Source organism: Camelus dromedarius, chromosome 2, assembly GCF_036321535.1.
Source record: "Camelus dromedarius isolate mCamDro1 chromosome 2, mCamDro1.pat, whole genome shotgun sequence".
NCBI lineage: Eukaryota > Metazoa > Chordata > Mammalia > Artiodactyla > Camelidae > Camelus > Camelus dromedarius.
Window position 1 is genome coordinate 66,589,560 of NC_087437.1, and position 17,501 is coordinate 66,607,060.

The 17,501-nt window shown below is 45.2% G+C and overlaps 1 protein-coding gene across 2 annotated transcripts; it reads left to right on the forward strand.

Moving 5' to 3' along the window:
- The first annotated feature begins 606 nt into the window (after nt 1-606).
- On the forward strand, nt 607-17,223 carry POPDC2 (popeye domain containing 2). Of its 2 annotated transcripts, none has more exons than XM_010981572.3 (4): nt 607-1,555; nt 5,340-5,448; nt 11,224-11,774; nt 16,670-17,223. In XM_010981572.3, exons 1-3 carry the CDS (start codon nt 1,065-1,067, stop codon nt 11,728-11,730), a joined length of 1,107 nt encoding a protein of 368 aa, XP_010979874.1. In that variant the 5' UTR covers nt 607-1,064; the 3' UTR covers nt 11,731-11,774; nt 16,670-17,223. The 2 variants fall into 2 exon arrangements, with proteins under 2 accessions (XP_010979874.1, XP_010979875.1); XM_010981573.3 differs by having other exon boundaries at nt 609-1,555; nt 11,224-11,632.
- The last annotated feature ends 278 nt before the right edge of the window (nt 17,224-17,501 follow it).

The window sequence follows — 17,501 nt, forward strand, 5'->3', positions numbered from 1 at the left end:
AAAGTCCTAATCTAGGCCTGGTACTTCATAGTGTTTAATAGGTGATGGTTATTATAATTTGCAAATACTAGGGTGGGTAGGATGATGGTCTGAGTAAGGTATTAACTATTACTAGATCCAGATACATGTAGAAGAAAGTCAGAATTCAAAAAGCTGCTTTTCATAGCTATTTTTGTTAAATGGAGGTCAAGTAAATGCCTACTGATATTTCCAAAGTGACTTCATAAAGGCCTTCAAGGGGTTTTCCAACTCTCATTGTTAGGATTTTTTCTGCTAACAGTCCCATACTTTCCTACCTTGATGTGTCCTCCTACCTCAGGAGAGCCCCCGGCCATCCCCTCCAGGGGGTCTGGACAGTGTCCTGCTCAAGGTGTGGCGGTAAATTCTGTGCTCACTTTTCCTTCGTCCACCCCCTCGGCCCCCCGCCCCGCCTGTCTTTCTGTGCCAGGTCTTATCTTGTCCTCTGGGGAGGTATGTTAAGTGCTCTGCCAGCCTGCCTGTGTGCCTGGCCTGTTTTTCCTCACTGCCAGTACCTCTTGGATTCCAATTCCAAACATGGTATCCGTCTGGGGTCACCCTTTCTTCCGGTGCCAAGAGAGACGCATTCCAAATGGAGCACAACTGTGCCTCCCGTGCTGGGCTCTCTTCATTCTGTTCGGGGACAACAGAGAGCAGGATGTGGCCACTTGATTATCCTTTGCTGCTGAAGTTTTCAGCCCCAGAGTCCTGGCTTTTCCTCGGGACAATTTAGGTGTCCTGCCCAGAGCCAAATGTGGACTGTCCTAAGAAATCTGGAGCCAAGGAAGCTCGCCAGAGCTCTGCGGGGAGGGCCAGAGCCTTGCTGAAGCAAAGAGAGAGGAAGATAAGGTTTTCAGTTCTCCACAAAGTGGACTATGTTCTGCCATTCATTCCCACAGCTACCGGCAGCATTCCTCCCAGGAAGGGTGGAGCAGGACGGGAGAAGCCGGAGGTGAGAAGACATCTGGGAGGACGGTGCATTCATTTTCTGAATTTCCCACGTGGGGACAGTCTCAGAGCCGACCAGGCTTTGAGGCGCTGGGAAGATGAGCAGTAACGGCAGTGCGGTGGGCCAGCTCCTGCAGCCCGGGTCGCTGTGTGTCGGCTGGAGGCCGGATCTGGAAGGGGCTGTCTACCACCTGGCCCACTGCTTCTTGCTCCTGGGCTTCATGGGGGGCAGTGGGGTGTACGGGTGCTTCTACCTCTTTGGCTTCCTGGGCACGGGCTACCTGTGCTGTGTGCTGTGGGGCTGGTTCGGTGCCTGCGGCCTGGACGTCGTGCTCTGGAGCGTCCTGCTGGCCGTGGCCTGTGTGCTGCAGCTGGCCCACCTGCTGTACCGCCTGCGCGAGGACGCCCTCCCCGAGGAGTTCGAGCTCCTCTACAAGACGCTGTGCCTGCCCCTGCAGGTGCCCCTGCCGGCGTACCGGGAGGTGGTGCGCTGCTGTGAGGGGAAGGTCTTGACCCTGGCCACGGAGGAGACCTACGCCGTGGAGGGCGAGACACCCATTAACCGCCTGTCCCTGCTGCTCTCTGGCCGGTAAGCCCCTCTATCCCTGCCCAGCATTTCTTCCTTACACCAACACTTCTCATTTCCCACTGCAGGCCTTTCCATTTCGCGTCTCTTTCCACTGAGGAAGGATGTGGCCAGTCAGACCAAAATAGATTTTTCTAAGCATGAGCTTGCTTTCCCTTTCTTAGCATTTTCCATGAGAAAACTAGCTCAAGCAGCATCTTGGTTGGCAGGAAGGATTTGGTGTGCACTCGCCGCTAAGAGGGGTGGGGTGAGTGTTTCTTGAGCCTGGGTCTGAAATGACCACACACCACATACACACACAAACACGTGCGCGCGCACCAGTGCGTCATACCTAGGCTGTGGCAATATCTCTGTAGGCTTTGGAAAACTGAACATTTCAATAAGATTAATTTGTTCCTTCTTTATGCATTCAACATTTGGTAAGTGACAACTGTGTGCCAGGGAACAGTGCCAAAACAGAAGGGTTTTTTTTTGTAACCCATGTTTCTGCTAGGGCATCAAATATATTGGAGAATATCCTATGCAGACTCTATAGTAAAGCTGTTCTATATGCACCCAGGTGTGGAGCTATCCCTTGTGCACTTGTCCATTCCTATCTAGCACATCAAGGAGTCAAGTCCTATAAATCTGAGGGCCAGACAGTGAGGGAAGAATAGTGATGCCCATGTGTACCTCTTTGAGGATATGGTGGGGATACCTGGCTGACACTTTTTAGGAGGCTGACAGACATTAGCAAAAATGGTCTTCATCAGGATTAGCTTACACCTGGTCAGGCTGCATGTAACTGTTGGCCATTGGCTGATCTCTTCTGAAAAAATACCATGGGGCTCTATGCTATGCATTTGGTAGGCAATTGTGAATTCTTTGAAATATTGCCCTCGTGGGACTTATATGTGGAGCTGAGCATCAGACAGTAAGTATCTCAGCCTGGCATACTTGGGCTGGCTCTCCGGAAAGCAGCAGAATATTTCAAAAGCTTTGTACTTAATTTCCTCTTTTCTGCTTTTTTACGACCAGGAGAAGGTGATAGAAAGATAAGATAGTAATCAGAAGGCTCAGACTCCAAGAAAAAAAAAAAAAAAGAAACCAGATAAGACTGCCAGCCACACAGTAGGAAAAAAACAGTTTGACATTGATGATGATGGCACTACAACTATTGCTACTGCTAGTAATGGTATGCATTTAGGTATTAACATTTGGAATCAAAAGTGTGATGTATACATGTTTTTATTTTGTTTGGACTCTGAGGTCCTGGGTTGAATGAGCTATGAAGTTTTGTGGGGAGACCTTTCATTTCATTTATGAGTGAATCGAAGTGTAAACAAATGCAATTATTTGTAAGCAAATACATGTGTAAATACAAATACATTATGAATAGTGCCAAAATGTTTGCCACCTACAGCTCCATGCTTAAAATAAAGACAATTTAGGAAATATGCTCATTCAATGAGATCCATGATGTTGTTTGCTCCTAATAGCTCCTCTGTTCAAAGGAGGGGCTTGAGACTGGAGGAAGAAACACCCATTGCACAGTATGGTGCTCATTTATGGAAGTATATCATGATTATTGCACGGTTCAGGTATCCTTTATATGATGGATTTACCATGAACTTGTAGAAGACCAAGTCCCTGTGAAGAGAAGGGGGGCTTGTCTGTTCAGTGTGGCTTTTCCTAGTATACTTCACATCAAAAATACAAGTCAAAAATTAGACATTGATTTTTTTTTCTTGCATTTCAAGGTTTGGAGTAAGAGTTTTGTTTAAATATCTTTTTCATTGTCAACTTTCTCAGCTTCACTAAGTTGGAGCTGGGGGAAGAGGCTTCTAGTCTATGACCAGGCTCTGGCTCCAGAGGAGAATCATTGTACCTTTGACCAGTTATAGTGAGCTACCAAACATCTGGAAGCAACAGATAAGAACTTCATGCCAGGAAGTGGGAGCATTTTGTGGAGACCTCCCAGGCTCACATACAGACTCTCATCTGGAGCCCTTTACTGAAACCTAGACATCCTTAAGTCCTTTTTGTTTTATTTTCATAAAGGCAATCAGTCCCTTTCAAGACTCAGAAAGGCAAAGTGGCTTCCTCCAAGTTTATCACCCTGTTAAGCTGTGCTTACTGTTGGAGAGTTTCTCTCATATAAAATCCAAAGCATGAATTCCCACACGCAAATTACCTGTTGTCCAGGAGATCAAGAAGGAAGTAGAGACTGGAAAGGTAAAGGAAATGGTTACAAGGTGCTTCAGGGGGCCATGCAGGCTCATTAGGTGTTACTCATTCTCTAAAACATTGTCCATCCTCAGTGGTTGCTTGGGTGGCCAGATTCCTTGCTTGAGGAGATGATGGGAGGATCCAACGTGTGCACGTGTGGGCAAGCAGCAGCCTCATTCTCTCCTGTTGTCTGTCTTCCTTTGTTAGAGAAGCTTTTCCTTGAGGTTTTCACCCCCTTCATGGTGACACAGTGAGTTCGTTTGTTTGATGGTCCCTTCCTTCTTCCTTTCCTTTCTCCCTTCCTTCCTCTCAGTTTTAAAATGTGAAAACTGTTGTCCTTGTACTTGTGGCGCTTACAGTCTATCAAGAGAGTCACCAGTGCATGTTTGACATGGTGGTGAATAACAGACATGGGATTTCCAAGGAGAAAGGGCAAGTGCAATGACAGCATGTAATAGATAAGACTTCCTGGAGGAAGGAATGTTTAAGCTGAGACCTGAAGAGAAGGTGGGGATTGGGAAGAGGGCCAGCTGGAGTGGACAGAATATGTGAAGACCATGAGGTAGGAGAGCATGGCACTTCGTTTTCTCTTGTATCCTTTCATTACTCAGGGAAATTCTGCTAGCTAGCTTCATACATTAGCAGGTCTTGTAGGAACAAGTGTGTTTCTGCCACCAGAGAATAGGGGTTGACACCACATCCTTGGCTTGGTTTGAGGCCTATATCCTTTCTGTCTTCCACCTTTAGGTTGTCAGATACTACACAATAGCTTATTAACTGATGGTGGTTTTTGGTAATTCCATGCATACATATATATCTAGGCATTCACTAGGAGCAAGATGTGGAGTGCTAATATCCCCTTGGCCATAATTTAATCATAAGGTTATACTTAGCTGCAAGGGAGGCACGGAAATGTAGTCTAGCTGGGCAGGCATGAGCTCAGCTAGAATTCCAGTACTATGGAGGAAGGGAAAAAGCAGATATTGGAGAACAGAATTCCATACTGTTCCCAGCTCTCCATTCATCCCCATCCTGATCTACTTCTCTCACTGTCTTACTCATCCTTTAAAACTCAGCTCAAATGTCATCTTTGAGAAGTCTTCCACTCAGAGAGAGCCATCCTCTCTCCCTTCTCTAGTCTCCAGTCCCACACATGGACTTACAGCCAGTTGTTTGTGTGCCTGTGCCTTCCACTAAACTGTGAAATCCTTAAGGGCAAGGATCAGATCATCTCTCCATACCTAGACTTCCAGGAACACAGCAGGTGCTCCATGTATATTTGTTTAGCCAATAAAGCTCCAGAAAAAAATGGAATGATAGCTCCTTCCAAATGGACAGGATGTACTTTAGAAATCTTTTTATTTGCCCCCTTTTCCTGATAGAGACACTTTCTTTCCTGATATAACTGACGTTAGAAGAGAGGTTGAAGCTGAGACTCTGAGTTTTCTGGGGAAAAGAGGAAAACACTCATACTGAATCCCAATCATTTTCCATTTTTTTTAAGGTGTGATTTAGACTCCGAAGAGGATTTGGATACCACTTCCCTTTTCCCACACAGTCTCTTCTCTCCCTTTGCCAGGGTTCGTGTGAGCCAGGATGGGCAGTTTCTGCACTACATCTTTCCTTACCAGTTCATGGACTCTCCTGAGTGGGAATCGCTGCACCCCTCTGAGGAGGGGGTCTTCCAGGTAATGGGAGCCCCATGGCAGCGCGGCCAGCCCATCCTACTGTAACTTGGCGATAGCTCCCCCTCCATATTCCGCCTCTTCCATCTATCCTTTGAGCCAATGCCCATATGATGCCTGAGGTGGGAGCATTCTCCTTCCATGGGAAGAGTACCTGGGTGGGGTGATGCTGATCCCCGAAAAGGGGGCCATGTCACTCTTGTGCCTAAAACTCTTTCTGAAGACCCCAGTGATCACAAGATAACAACCCATGCTCCTTAGAGAGCAACTTAAGACCTTTAGTGACATCCAGCCGCATCTCCAGCCCCTTCCTTCCTCATACTTCCTGCTCATACCAGCCATGCTGAACTTCTAGTATTTCCCTAAACACACCACATTGCTCTGCAATGGCCATGCCTCGGCTTCTATCTGAAACGCACTTCCCTCATCCAGATGAGGCTATGGCATCTCACTTCCTCTGAAGCCTGCCCAGGCTGCCGTCACCAGCTTCCACCTCCACTTGCTGCCTGCAGGACTTTTCTATTCCTTTCACTACTCTGACTGCACACATATTGCCCTCTCTTCTAACGATCTGGTTTCCTTTCTAGTAAACTCTTTGAGGTAGAAACCTGGGCTTCTTCTCTCCATCCCCCGGCTCCAAGGGCAGTACCTTGAACACAGTAGTAGGTGTTCAGTAAAGGTTGGCTGAACTGGCTTGGCAGCAGGCGGTGGGTGTCTCAGAGGGCTTCCTAGGGCGCTCACATACACGCTCCAAGGGCAGGGTCTGGCTGCCTGAGAGCCCTCCTCTCTTCTCTGCCGATCCTTCAGATTTTGATGACCTTCTCTGTAGTCCTCACTTACTGAATGGCTAGCATGTGGCAGATACAACCTATTTCATTGCATTATTGATTCTCCCAACAACCCTCTGGGCTGGATATTGTTATTAACCTGTTGAACAGGTGAGGAAAGTAAGGCTCAGAACCTCAAGTAATTTGTCCAAGGTCTTCATCTAGAAAGTGGCAGGGCTAAGTTGCCTGGCTCCATTATTTCTATTCTTCTTCTTTTTCTTTTTTAATGTACTAGATTTTATTTATTTATTTATTTTATTGAAGTATAGTTGGTTTATAATGTTGTGTTGATTTCTGGTGTACAGCATAGTGATTAGGTTTTTTATATATATTCCTTTTCATATTCTTTTTCCTTATAGGCCATTACAAAGTATTGAATATAATTCCCTGGGCTATACAGTAGGACATTGTTGTTTATCTATTTTATATACAGTAGTTAGTATCTGCAAACCCCAAACTCTCAATTTATCCTTCCACCCTCTCTTCCTCCTCAGTAACCATAAGTTTGTTTTCTATGTCTGTGAGTCTGTTTCTGTTTTGTAAATAAGTTCATTAGTGTCATTTTTTTAAGATTCCACATATAAGTGACATTATATGGTATTTTTCTTTCTCTTTCTGTCTTATTTCACTTAATTTTACATCTATTCTTTTTTAAAATGGGAGGGTTACCAGGAGAGTGGAGTTTGCATACACACACCATTATAAGGGCTCCCCTGTCCAGATAGTTTGCCAGTACTGAGTTCCCTGTGTCTCCTACCAGTTCTATCAGGGAGTCCCTCAGGCGAGCATACGAGCCAAACTCAGAATAGACACAAGCCAGGCAGTGCCACCTGGCTGGGCCTGCTTCCGCACCACCCTGACTCTTGAGGGGCAATCCTGATCCTACTGCCAGGACCACCAGCCACAGACCCCCTCCCAATGTATTCCTCCCCCACCACACACATTCATGTCCTCACCAACCAGCCTAGCAGTCTCCTTTGAGAACTCCCCCAGCGCCATAAGAACCTTCAGGAGGGCTGAGTCAGGTCCTAAGCCAGCCGGAATAGGCTCTGTTTCTGACACTGACACCAAGGAACAGGTGGTGGATAAGCCGGGTGTCCTCCCCTAAGTTATGCTTGAAAGGAAGGGCCGTAACCCCAGATGGCCTCTCAGCCTGAATGTAGGGACCATCATATTCTTCCCATCTGTATTTTTAGCATGCATCTCCTTTGGGAGCAATGAGTTCCACACATTTGCTGTTGGCTCTGTAAAGTCCCATTTCCTCTTTGCAAATGTCAAGTGTTGTTTTCGGTTGTAGTTCATCTTGTCCTTGCCTTTTGCAATTGCACAGTCTATTTATTGACTAACAGGGAAATCCACAGTGACTAGATGAATCATAATTCTTATTGAACTTACCACAAGTGAGTCAACATCCCATCATACCTCTCAAGAATTCAATTAAATAATGATGTATTTATTGACTGTTAAACACTGTGACCTTCTCATCAGTCACCAAGAACATAGCTTGGGAAGGATCACACAGAAATCATCATTGTTTCTCTAGTTTGCATCCCCTTCTTACATATATCATCTCATTTAATCCATTCAACCAGCCTCAAAGGTGAGAATTAAAGAAAAACTTGTCAAAATTTTATTATACATGTGTGCGTGTATATGTGGAAACCAGTCAATCCACAGGTTTCCCGAAGACCTTTGGGAAGGATTTTATACAGGACGTGAGAAAATGACATCAGGTTGCTTTGCAATATATAAGATTGATAGTTTTCATCTGATTCATTCATTTCAGTAATATTTATTGAGCATTATTATATCCTGGGCACTATTAAAGGTACTTGGAATATATCAGTGAACAGAACAGCTGAAAGTCCCTGCCTTCATGCAATTTATATTCTAGTAGGGGAGACAAAAAATAAGCCATAGACATAATGAATAAGTAAATTATGTAATATGTTAAAAGATAATAACTTCTAATAAAAGAAAATTAGAGTGGCATAAGGGAGATATACAGTTGACCCTCGAACAACTTGGGAGGTAGGGGCGCCAACCTCTGTGCAGTAGAAAATCCATGTATAATTTATAGTCCCAACCTCCATATATATGATTTGCCCAAATCCAGGGTTCCACATCCTTGGATTCAACCAACTGGCCGATTGTGTAGTACTTTAGTATTCACTATTAAAAAACCTGCATTTAAGTGGACCCATGCAGTTGAAATCCATGTTGTTCAAGGATCTACTGTAGTTGCAATTTTAAATAGGATGGTCATGGAAGTCTTTGCTGAACACGTGACATCTGAGCAACGATCTGAGGGGGTTGGCAGTGTAAACTCTGAGAACATTTGGGGGAACAGCATATTAGATAGAGGGAAGAGCCAGTGCAAAATCTGAGTGGTAGGAGGGACTAGCATGTTTGGGGTACAGAAAGGAGGCCAATGTGGCTGGAACAGAGAGATGGAGCGGGGAGAATGGCAGGAGATGAAGTCAGAGAGGTGATGAGGGGACACATCATCAAGGGCCAGAGTACATATTTTCTATATAGAGCCAAAAGGATTTTCTAACACTTCGGATGTAGTGTGAGAGAAAGAAGATTAAGAAAAAATCTCAGCCTCAGCGACTGGAAGGATGAAGCTGCCATCGACTGAAAAAAGGAAGGCTGCAGATAGCGCTGGTCTGGGGAGGAGAGAAGTCCCACTTAGGCTATGCTAGATCTGTGTAGTCAATGGATATTTATATGGAGATGCATGTAGGCAGTTGCATATTTGAGTATGGAATTAAGGAATAAGGCCTGAGCTTGAGACAAGTTTGGGAGTCATTGGCATACAGACGGTATATATAAATCCATTGGACTGGATGAGATCACCAAGTGAATGAGTGTAGACAGAGAAGAGGTTCAAGAACACACCAAACCTGGGATACTCTAGCATTTAGAAGTTGGAGAGAAAAACAAGAAGCAGCAAAGGAAGCTGAAAGGGACAAACTGGGAGATTATACTAGGAGAGGGTGGCATCCTGGGAACCAAGTAAAGTGCGTCAAAGAGGAGGGACTGGACACTGTGAAAACTGACCACCAGACTCAGAAACATGGAGGTCATTGCTGACTTTACCAGGGGCAGTTTGTGGACCATGGGGGCAAAGCCTTGCTGGTTGAAGAGAGAGTGTGAGGAGAGGAATTGGTAAAAGCAGGTATAGATAACTCCTTCATGGAGTTTTGCTGAAAAGGAGAGCAAAGCAATGGAGTGATAGCTAGCCAAGGAAGTGAAGAAAAAAGATTTTCATTTTAAAATTTTGATTTATTTTAAAATGGAAGAAGTAACAGCATGCCCATAAGAATGCCCCCAGTCTTTGTGTTCAGTCTTGAGGAAGTTGTTTGTGTCCACATTAGCTGTTACACTCACCTGCTTCATGAGGGGTACTCTGCTTTCTTGTTTGGGAATTCTTAGTAAGACGGAAGTATGGGTTATGGCAAATGTGGCAACGACCTGCTGAACTCTTAGTAATGGATGAATTGTGAGTACCACTTTCCGAATTCTTTCTCATAAGACCAGAGAGATTAAGCAACTTGTCTGCTGTTACACAGCTGGTAAAGGGGTAAAACTGGAACTTGAAACTAGCTTCTGGTCTTGATGAGGTAATCTAGAGCCCTGACTTCAGTGCTAATGACTATGGGGATGGGGAGGAGCTGAGAGGAGGAAATGAATGAAGGGAAGGGAGGAGGGGTACTGTGGGGGCGGGGAGGGGAGGAGAGGGGAAGATCTGGGAAAATGAAATAAAAGGATTATGTACAATCTCTACTAAAGAATGTTTGGAAAGCCAACTCTACCTTTAATGAGATAATCCACATAAAGGACTTAACACAATGCCTGGCATATGGTCGCCTCTCAGTAAATGTTAGTGGCTGTCTTCCTCCTCCTCCTCATTGCCAGTGTCTATTCACACATCTGCATCATGAGCTCTGCTGACCTGCTCACTTTTAAAGTAGTATGGCCAGAGTATAAAGAATTGTGTGATTCTACACCTTTTTCCTTTACTGTCTTAAGCATGTTTTCATTTGAACCCTAGCTTTACCACTCACCATTGTTTTAACAAGGGTTTAGCGAGCACCTACTGTGTTATTGACCCTGCAGGTGTAATTTAGCTTTGCATCATGGGCACATAGTGAGTGCCCAGAAATTCCTAATGTCTAAATAAGTGGGGAGTAGAGTACCCTTTGACTTTGTGCCTTTAAGAGGTCCTCTTTGGAGCATAACTTTTAAACGTTCTGAATCACTATGTTGTACGCCTGGAACTTATATAATATTGTACAGCAACTGCACCTCAATTAAGAAAAATACAATAAGAAAAACAAGAGTTCCTCTTCCTCTTTGCCCTTTTTCTGACTTCAGCCATCAGATCCATCTGGTTACCTGTAGTGCCCGAGTCAAGAGCAACTCATGGGCCTAAATCCCCGGCCAGCGTTCTGTCCACCTGATGCAGCCTGGCACACTTAATCAGAGGCTCTTCCCTAACTGAAATTCTTTCCAATTATGTTTTGTGTTCCTATTCCAATATATTATCCCTTTTTTCCCTTAAACTGTCATCAGCATTCTGACCTTTCTTCTGAGCACTAGGAGGCCCCTTCTCTATCTTAAAATCACAAGAAGCTCAGAACCTTCCGAATTAGCCGTGGGACATAGAGTATGAGAGCTGAGGAGGCTGGAGGTGGAAACAGGCTCCAGGAAGTGAGGGCCCAGTGAGGGAATGGCTGATCTCAGGGCTCCTAGCAAGCACCCCTCAACCCCATCAGTGAACACAGTAAGGTGTTCATTGAACCTCTTCCTCTTCCATGGAGGGGGACTTCCACAGCTTCTTCAGTAAAAGTGCAGCTGTTTGCCAAGTAACTGTGTCTTTCTCTGTGCTAAGCATGGACACATTTTCTAGTTTCAACCTTCACTCTCTGCTCCTGACCCGTTTCAGGTCACTCTGACAGCTGAGACCGAATGTAGCTACATTTCCTGGCCCCGGAAAAGTCTCCACCTTCTTCTGACCAAAGAGCGATACCTCTCTCGCCTCTTCTCGGCCCTGCTGGGCTATGACATCTCAGAGAAGCTCTATGCGCTCAATGACAAGCTCTTTGCTAAGTTCGGGCTGCGTTTTGACATCCGTCTCCCCAGCCTCTACCATGTCCTGGGTCCTGCCGCCTCAGAGGCAGGACCAGAGTCGGAGAAGGATGACGAGGAAGTCCGGGAGCCAGCCGCGTCCCCTCCTCAGGCCCGGCCCACATCTGTCCGGCAAACACCCCCCAGCTCTCCCTCGCCGGCAGCCACCAACCCTCCGGCACCTCCTCCCTGGGCCAGGACGTCCAGGCCCGACAGCGGCGTCCTGGGTGAGGACTCCACCAGTCTGGTGCTGGAGGATTTTGAGGAGGTGTCAGGATCAGAGTCATTCATGGATTATAGGAGTGATGGGGAGTACATGAGGTGAGGGGAGAGCTAACGTGGGCACAGCCGCCGGGCTCAGCATCCTGTGTAAGTACTCAGAGGCAGCTGCTCCTCCTGCCTGCCAACAGCTGCCCTTAACTCAGTGTGTAAGGGCAAAAAAATCCTTTCATGGAGCTTGTCCTCACGAGGACCCCGGGAATGTGGCGTTAACCCAAACATGCAGATAGCAACTCACTCCAGGTGCATGCAAGGCATGAAGGGTTTTGTAAACTCATCCCTTAATGAGTGTGATTTGTGATTGCATTTTGGAAAGTGGGCTGGTCGACATTTTGAGCAAGCTCATAGGTTGCTAATCTTTTTTGCAAGGTTGTGCGAATAACTAAGGCCAAAGCTAAGGCTGAAGGGGATTTTTACTTGTGGCATGCCTTTTAAAGGATATTTTTTAAAAAGCTGGCATAATTCTAATTCTAATGGTTCTTCTTGGCATATCCTCAGCTCTGGAAAGCAGTCATTTAGCCTGGATTGGGCAGATATCTCTGTTAAAATCACATATTTCAAAGCGGCTTGTAATTGCAGGCAAATGACCCTGGAGGAAAATGTCCCCACTTTGCCCTCCTCTGGCCCAGGGGAGTGTGTGTTGTTTGCTCAGGCAAAGGACTGGACGCTGCTCTGACTGAATGTTGCTGCGACTGGATGGCTTTCCTAGCAAACCATACCTGTGGGAGGCAGAGGGCGCGTGAAGTCTGGGTGGGACTAGCATGTAGGATTGCCCTCACAGCTCCGGGGAGTGCACGAGAAAGGCCATGCTGAGCAGTTCTGGGAAGTCGCTTTCATGCTCCCCCAGCTGCTCTCACAATGCTACAACGTTTTCCTCCACGACTCCACCCACGCATGGTGCAGGCCTGGCTTTTCCTGAGGAAAATCCCACTGCTCCCAATTTGGAAGGCATTTCCAAGGTGGGGGAGGGGCGGCGAAGAGATTAATCATTCTTTGGGAAACACTTTTTTCCCAAGAAACTAGTTCAGTGAGGAAGGCTTCCAGGGTACTTGAGGTAAGTGAGTCAATGTTTGTACATTTTGAAAAGCAAGTCATATAAATGATGCAAGAGGCAAGGGAGGTGAGGGGTAAGAGGTTAGCTATTTGGATTTATCGATACGGAATTTAAATCTGTGGGACCAGAGTCCCTAGAACCAGAGTCTGGCACCCAAGATCACTTTTCTGATCTCCTCCATTTGTGTTGTCCTCTCCCATGGCCCCTTTCCCTTTGTGCCAGCTGTCGTCTCCCTCCTCGCCCACCCTCACCAGTGCACGTGGCTTCTGTCCTGTGGACCCTCTCTTTGTCCAGCACACCCACCCGCCTGCAAACACACTCTTAACTCACAGCAGTCTCTGTGCTCGATTTCCTCCTGGCTTTCTTCTCCTTTCCTGTTTCTGCTGGTTCTCCTTTTTCTTCCCTCTTTCTGACTTCTGCTCAGTCCTTGGTTGCCTCAGTTTCCTGCTCCATTTCTTCTTCTCAGTTAATTTCTCCTATCCATATTTGTCTTCCACATCTTCCCCATTTTATTGTTTGTGTATTTATCTTTCTGTTGCCTTCTTCTCTCTCCCCCCACTTCCTGTCATACTCTCTCTCTTCTGCCTAAACAACCTTGTACCCCCAACTTAGTTTTTAATCCTGACTCTTTCAAGATTAGTACCTCTCCCTCTACCTCTAAAGAAAACTGTTCAAGTGAAGGTATAAAAATTCCTGGCTTTAGGTGGCTACATACTTCATGCACGAGTTTTCCTGAAAGTTAAGAGGCAGGCAGCACGGTAAACAAGAAAGAGACCCCCACCAGGAGCCCAAAGTCCTGGCTGCTATGTCTGGCTCTGCTACTGTTTGCAAACCATACAACTTCACTGAACCTCACTTTCCTCGTGTGAGTGTGTTGGCCCAGCTGGCCCCCAAAGGCCCGCTTAGGTTCGTGTGAGAAGGGAAAGTATGAGCTGTTCAGAGGACTGAAAAGAAGCAGTCAGTCAAAAGTATAATGGACACAAGTCCCAGGACATCAGTGTGTCTTCCAGAAAGAACTTTCTGCTGTATTTCACTATTTCTCTTGTGACTTGGGATTGTCCTTCTCTCTGCTGGGTGGTGGGTCCCGCTTGACTAGGAGTTCCTTCCATTCTGTAACTGTGAAGGGCATCATCTACCACATGAAGACAATGCAGATGTTCATGGCAAGGAGGTCATGACTCAGTCTCCTAGGTCTTCCACCCCTAACACACCACCCTTAACATCGCGTGAAAGGCTTCTTTCCAGATTCAGCCTTTTCTGAAGCTCAAGATGAGAAAACTGCTAAAGTAACTCACTTTCTGAAGTACTGGTATTTGCAGTGTAAAGGAACTAGGTTTTTAAATGTTTGTTTAAGTAATAGAGAGAAAGGAAAAAACACATTGTTTTTTTCCACATGGTTTTCAGAACAATTTGAAAACATGATCAAATTGGCCAAATTTCAGAGAGCTTTCAATTTAGTCTATGATAATGGGATAATTTAACCCAGAGACCCTTTTCTGGAATTGTTCTTTGGGATGTTTGGTTTGATTTATTTGCCATCAAACTCCCTTTAGGGTTATTACTGTAATAAACAAGCACAGTCCCTCATGATTGGCAGCAGTTCACTGTCGTTTCCCTTCTAGAGCAGGGCACAGTTCACCAGCTAGTCCCTTGCTCTTCAGGTTCCAAAACTGTGTAAGCTCATTGCTATTCATCCCAGCCCAGCACTTACATAAGAGGCACGAAACTGGCTGACTTCTGCATTGTTGGGAATGACAGTTTCATCACACTGACACCAGTGCTTTTCCCTCCCACCAATCCAATTTAGGACCAACTAAAAATAGTCAGAGCTTCTATTGGAGCTCTTTTCTGAAGAGAGCAGAATTTTCAGTCTGGTGGTGGCCAGAATTGAGCCACAAATGGGTGCTGCTACTTTGAATTGCAAAGCAGCACTGCAGGATAATGTATTCACACAGGGTCTTACAGGTAGACCCCACATTAACCCTGCCTTCATGAGAATCTCTCGGGCTAATTCTGTGCTCCACAATGCTCCATGTGATGTCTTCCTTATAGGAGATACTCAATGAATGCATCTCTGAAGTGATCAGTTAAGTCAGATAATGAGTTCATGATCACAAAATAATTGAAAGCTGCCTGAAACTTGGCCAATTTTGGTTAGGTTTTCAAGTTGTTCTGAAGACTCCTCTGTGGTTTGAAAGTAAAGACTATATATATGTTTCCTTCCTCTTAATTATTTAAATAAACAAACAAATGAGAAACAGATTACAACATGGAGGCTAATTGTGGTCAGGGAAAGAGGCCAGGACCAGGACATAGTAGCAAGGGCCAGAGAACCATTTCAAAAAACATATTGCTGAGTATCTACTATATATTTTAGGCACTGTGCCAGGTAATCACATTATGAGCCATCATAAGTAACAGTTGAAAGAACTGAAGATGCTTAATCCGCAAGAGATGGACAAGAATAATAGTTTCAAATTTTGAAAAAAAGGCAAATTACAATTTCCCCTCATTTGGTGTAGTTCTTGGGGACAGAAGTGAATTAAGAGCTGAAAGCTGTAAAGAAAAGGATTTCAGTTCAGTATTAATAATGGATCCCCTCAAGGAGTACTGAGTTACTCATCACTGAAAGAGTTCAAGCAGGGACCAGAAGAAATATTCTCAGAGGTTTTTGAAGATGATTTGGGCACTGAGAGAAGAACGCCGTGGGTTATTGCTATTAAGGTGTCTTCTAACTCTGTGATGCTACGATTCTGATTCTGAGATCTGACTCTCTAGTCCTGCCACTTAACCACCATCAAGGACAGTGCCTCCTCTGCAGAATAGGGCTAGTAGTCTCATAGATATTTAAGACCGACTGATAATTAGACAGGTAGCTTCTGTCTACTTTACCAGGTTGCTGCGAGGAGTAATTGAGATAAAGTACATAAAGGCAATAAGTAAGTTGTAAAGTGCTAGTTTATAGGGTATTTTAAAATTCTGTTCTGTGTAGAATATTTAGCAAATTCTCTCTCTCTCTCCTCTCTCTTTCTCTTTCTCCCTCTCTGAGATACATAATTTCTCCCCTTATTTCCTCCAGTCTGGCTTTCCAGGGAAGCTGGGAGCTGGCAGGATCCTCTGACAACAAAAGGAACAGCAAAATGGTGGCGGTCCAAAAAAAACACACACTAGCTCCCAGGCCCCTGAACAACTAAGTGATGGCCAGACCTTCATCTGTTTTCTTTTATTTGCCGGAGGGAGACAGACCACTGTCCCACTATATTCAGGCTCTAAGGTGCTTTATTAGCTGTCAGTGTTGTTAAACAGCACTTTTCTCCCAGAACTACTAGAAAGACTCCTGAGGCAGAAGACTTGCCCTTGAAGGTGGCGTGGCAGGAGCTGCCTGGGGTCTCAGGTTCTGAGCCTCTACATGGTAGCTCTACTCCACCTGCCCAGGCCCCAGGTTCAGGCAGGTGAGTTAGACCCTCCCCACCCTACGGATCACAGCAGCCTCTATTAGGGCCCATCCAGGTTGTTCCTACTTCTGTTTTACAGACCTCATTTACCTAGTCCTCTCTTGTGAAAATTAAAGACAGGGATTTGATAAAACTCACCAGTTTTCTATACAGATTAAAAAAAAAAAAAGCTCATTCTGTAGTGTTAGACAGGAAGTAGAGTTCTACAGAATTTTCACAGGAGGCAACCGAAGCTGATCTCCTGGTCTCTTCTCCTGTAAAATGAGAGGGTTGCACTGTATAACTTTAAAGTGGACTCGTGCTAAGATTCTAGAATGAAATGATTCAAATATACAACTGCCCCTATTGTGTTAGGCTTTGGGTACAGTTAAAACATTGGGAACTGGTAGAGGGGAAAAAAACCCTGAGAAGAACTGTGAAGTTAGGCAAGCTATGCAGAGCCACAGTGCTGAAATCCTTCCTCTGTCTTCCCACAGCTTCTAGAACTCCTCTCCAGAGCTACTCTCAAGTTATGTCCAGGGGACAGGCCCCCTTGGCTCCAACCCAGACTCCTGAACTGTAAGGATCAAAGGACAATCCTCTCCCCTGGCCACGTCATCCTCCCAGGAAGGTCACTTGTGTGCACACCCTCCTTCTCACCAACTGGCCGGCTCACAGGCGAGGTCAGAGCAGACAGAGACGATTCCGGCACTGCAGCCACACCAAGGGCCCTGAGTGACTTCGAGAGCTGTGCCTTCACCAGCCTTCCTTCCTGGAGAAGGCATCCAAAATCGCAAAAGCACAGATTCTTTCCTTTACTAATTGCAGGATCTTGGGCAAGTTACATAGCCTCGCTGAGCATCATCTGTAAAGTGGGGATTACAAAACCCACTTCACAGGGTTGTGAGGATTCCATGAGTTGATTTAGGTAAAGCACCTAGGATGTGGTATGACACCTAGTCAGCACTCAATAAATCACTCATTTCCTTTCCCTATGTTGTTTCTTTCAATTTTCTGAAAGGATCAATGAAGTCAGCTATCTAAGAAGTTTTCACTGTTTTTGTCCTGTTTTGTTCATTTAAATTTTTTTCAATTAAGATTCAGCTTAAGGAAGTAGAAATTTTAGAACCTAGTTTGCCCTTAAGCTTTACGTTCAACTTACAAATCTTTTGCTCTATCTATGACCCTAATATTAAACAATAGTTTTTAGAGGGATTGTTACAAATTTATTTCATTAAATTTCCTTAGCTATTTTAAAGTAGTTTTACAAATTTAACACATTCCATTTTATTTTTCCCCTAAATACTTCCATATGTATTCTGGTTACCT

Coding starts and splice junctions, on each gene's coding strand:
- POPDC2 (XM_010981572.3), top strand. CDS start 1,065: ATGAGCAGTAACGGCAGTGCGGTGGGCCAGCTCCTGCAGCCCGGGTCG. Junction 1,556..5,339: donor TCCCTGCTGCTCTCTGGCCG/GTAAGCCCCTCT, acceptor TCCCTTTGCCAG/GGTTCGTGTGAGCCAGGATG. Junction 5,449..11,223: donor CTGAGGAGGGGGTCTTCCAG/GTAATGGGAGCC, acceptor GACCCGTTTCAG/GTCACTCTGACAGCTGAGAC.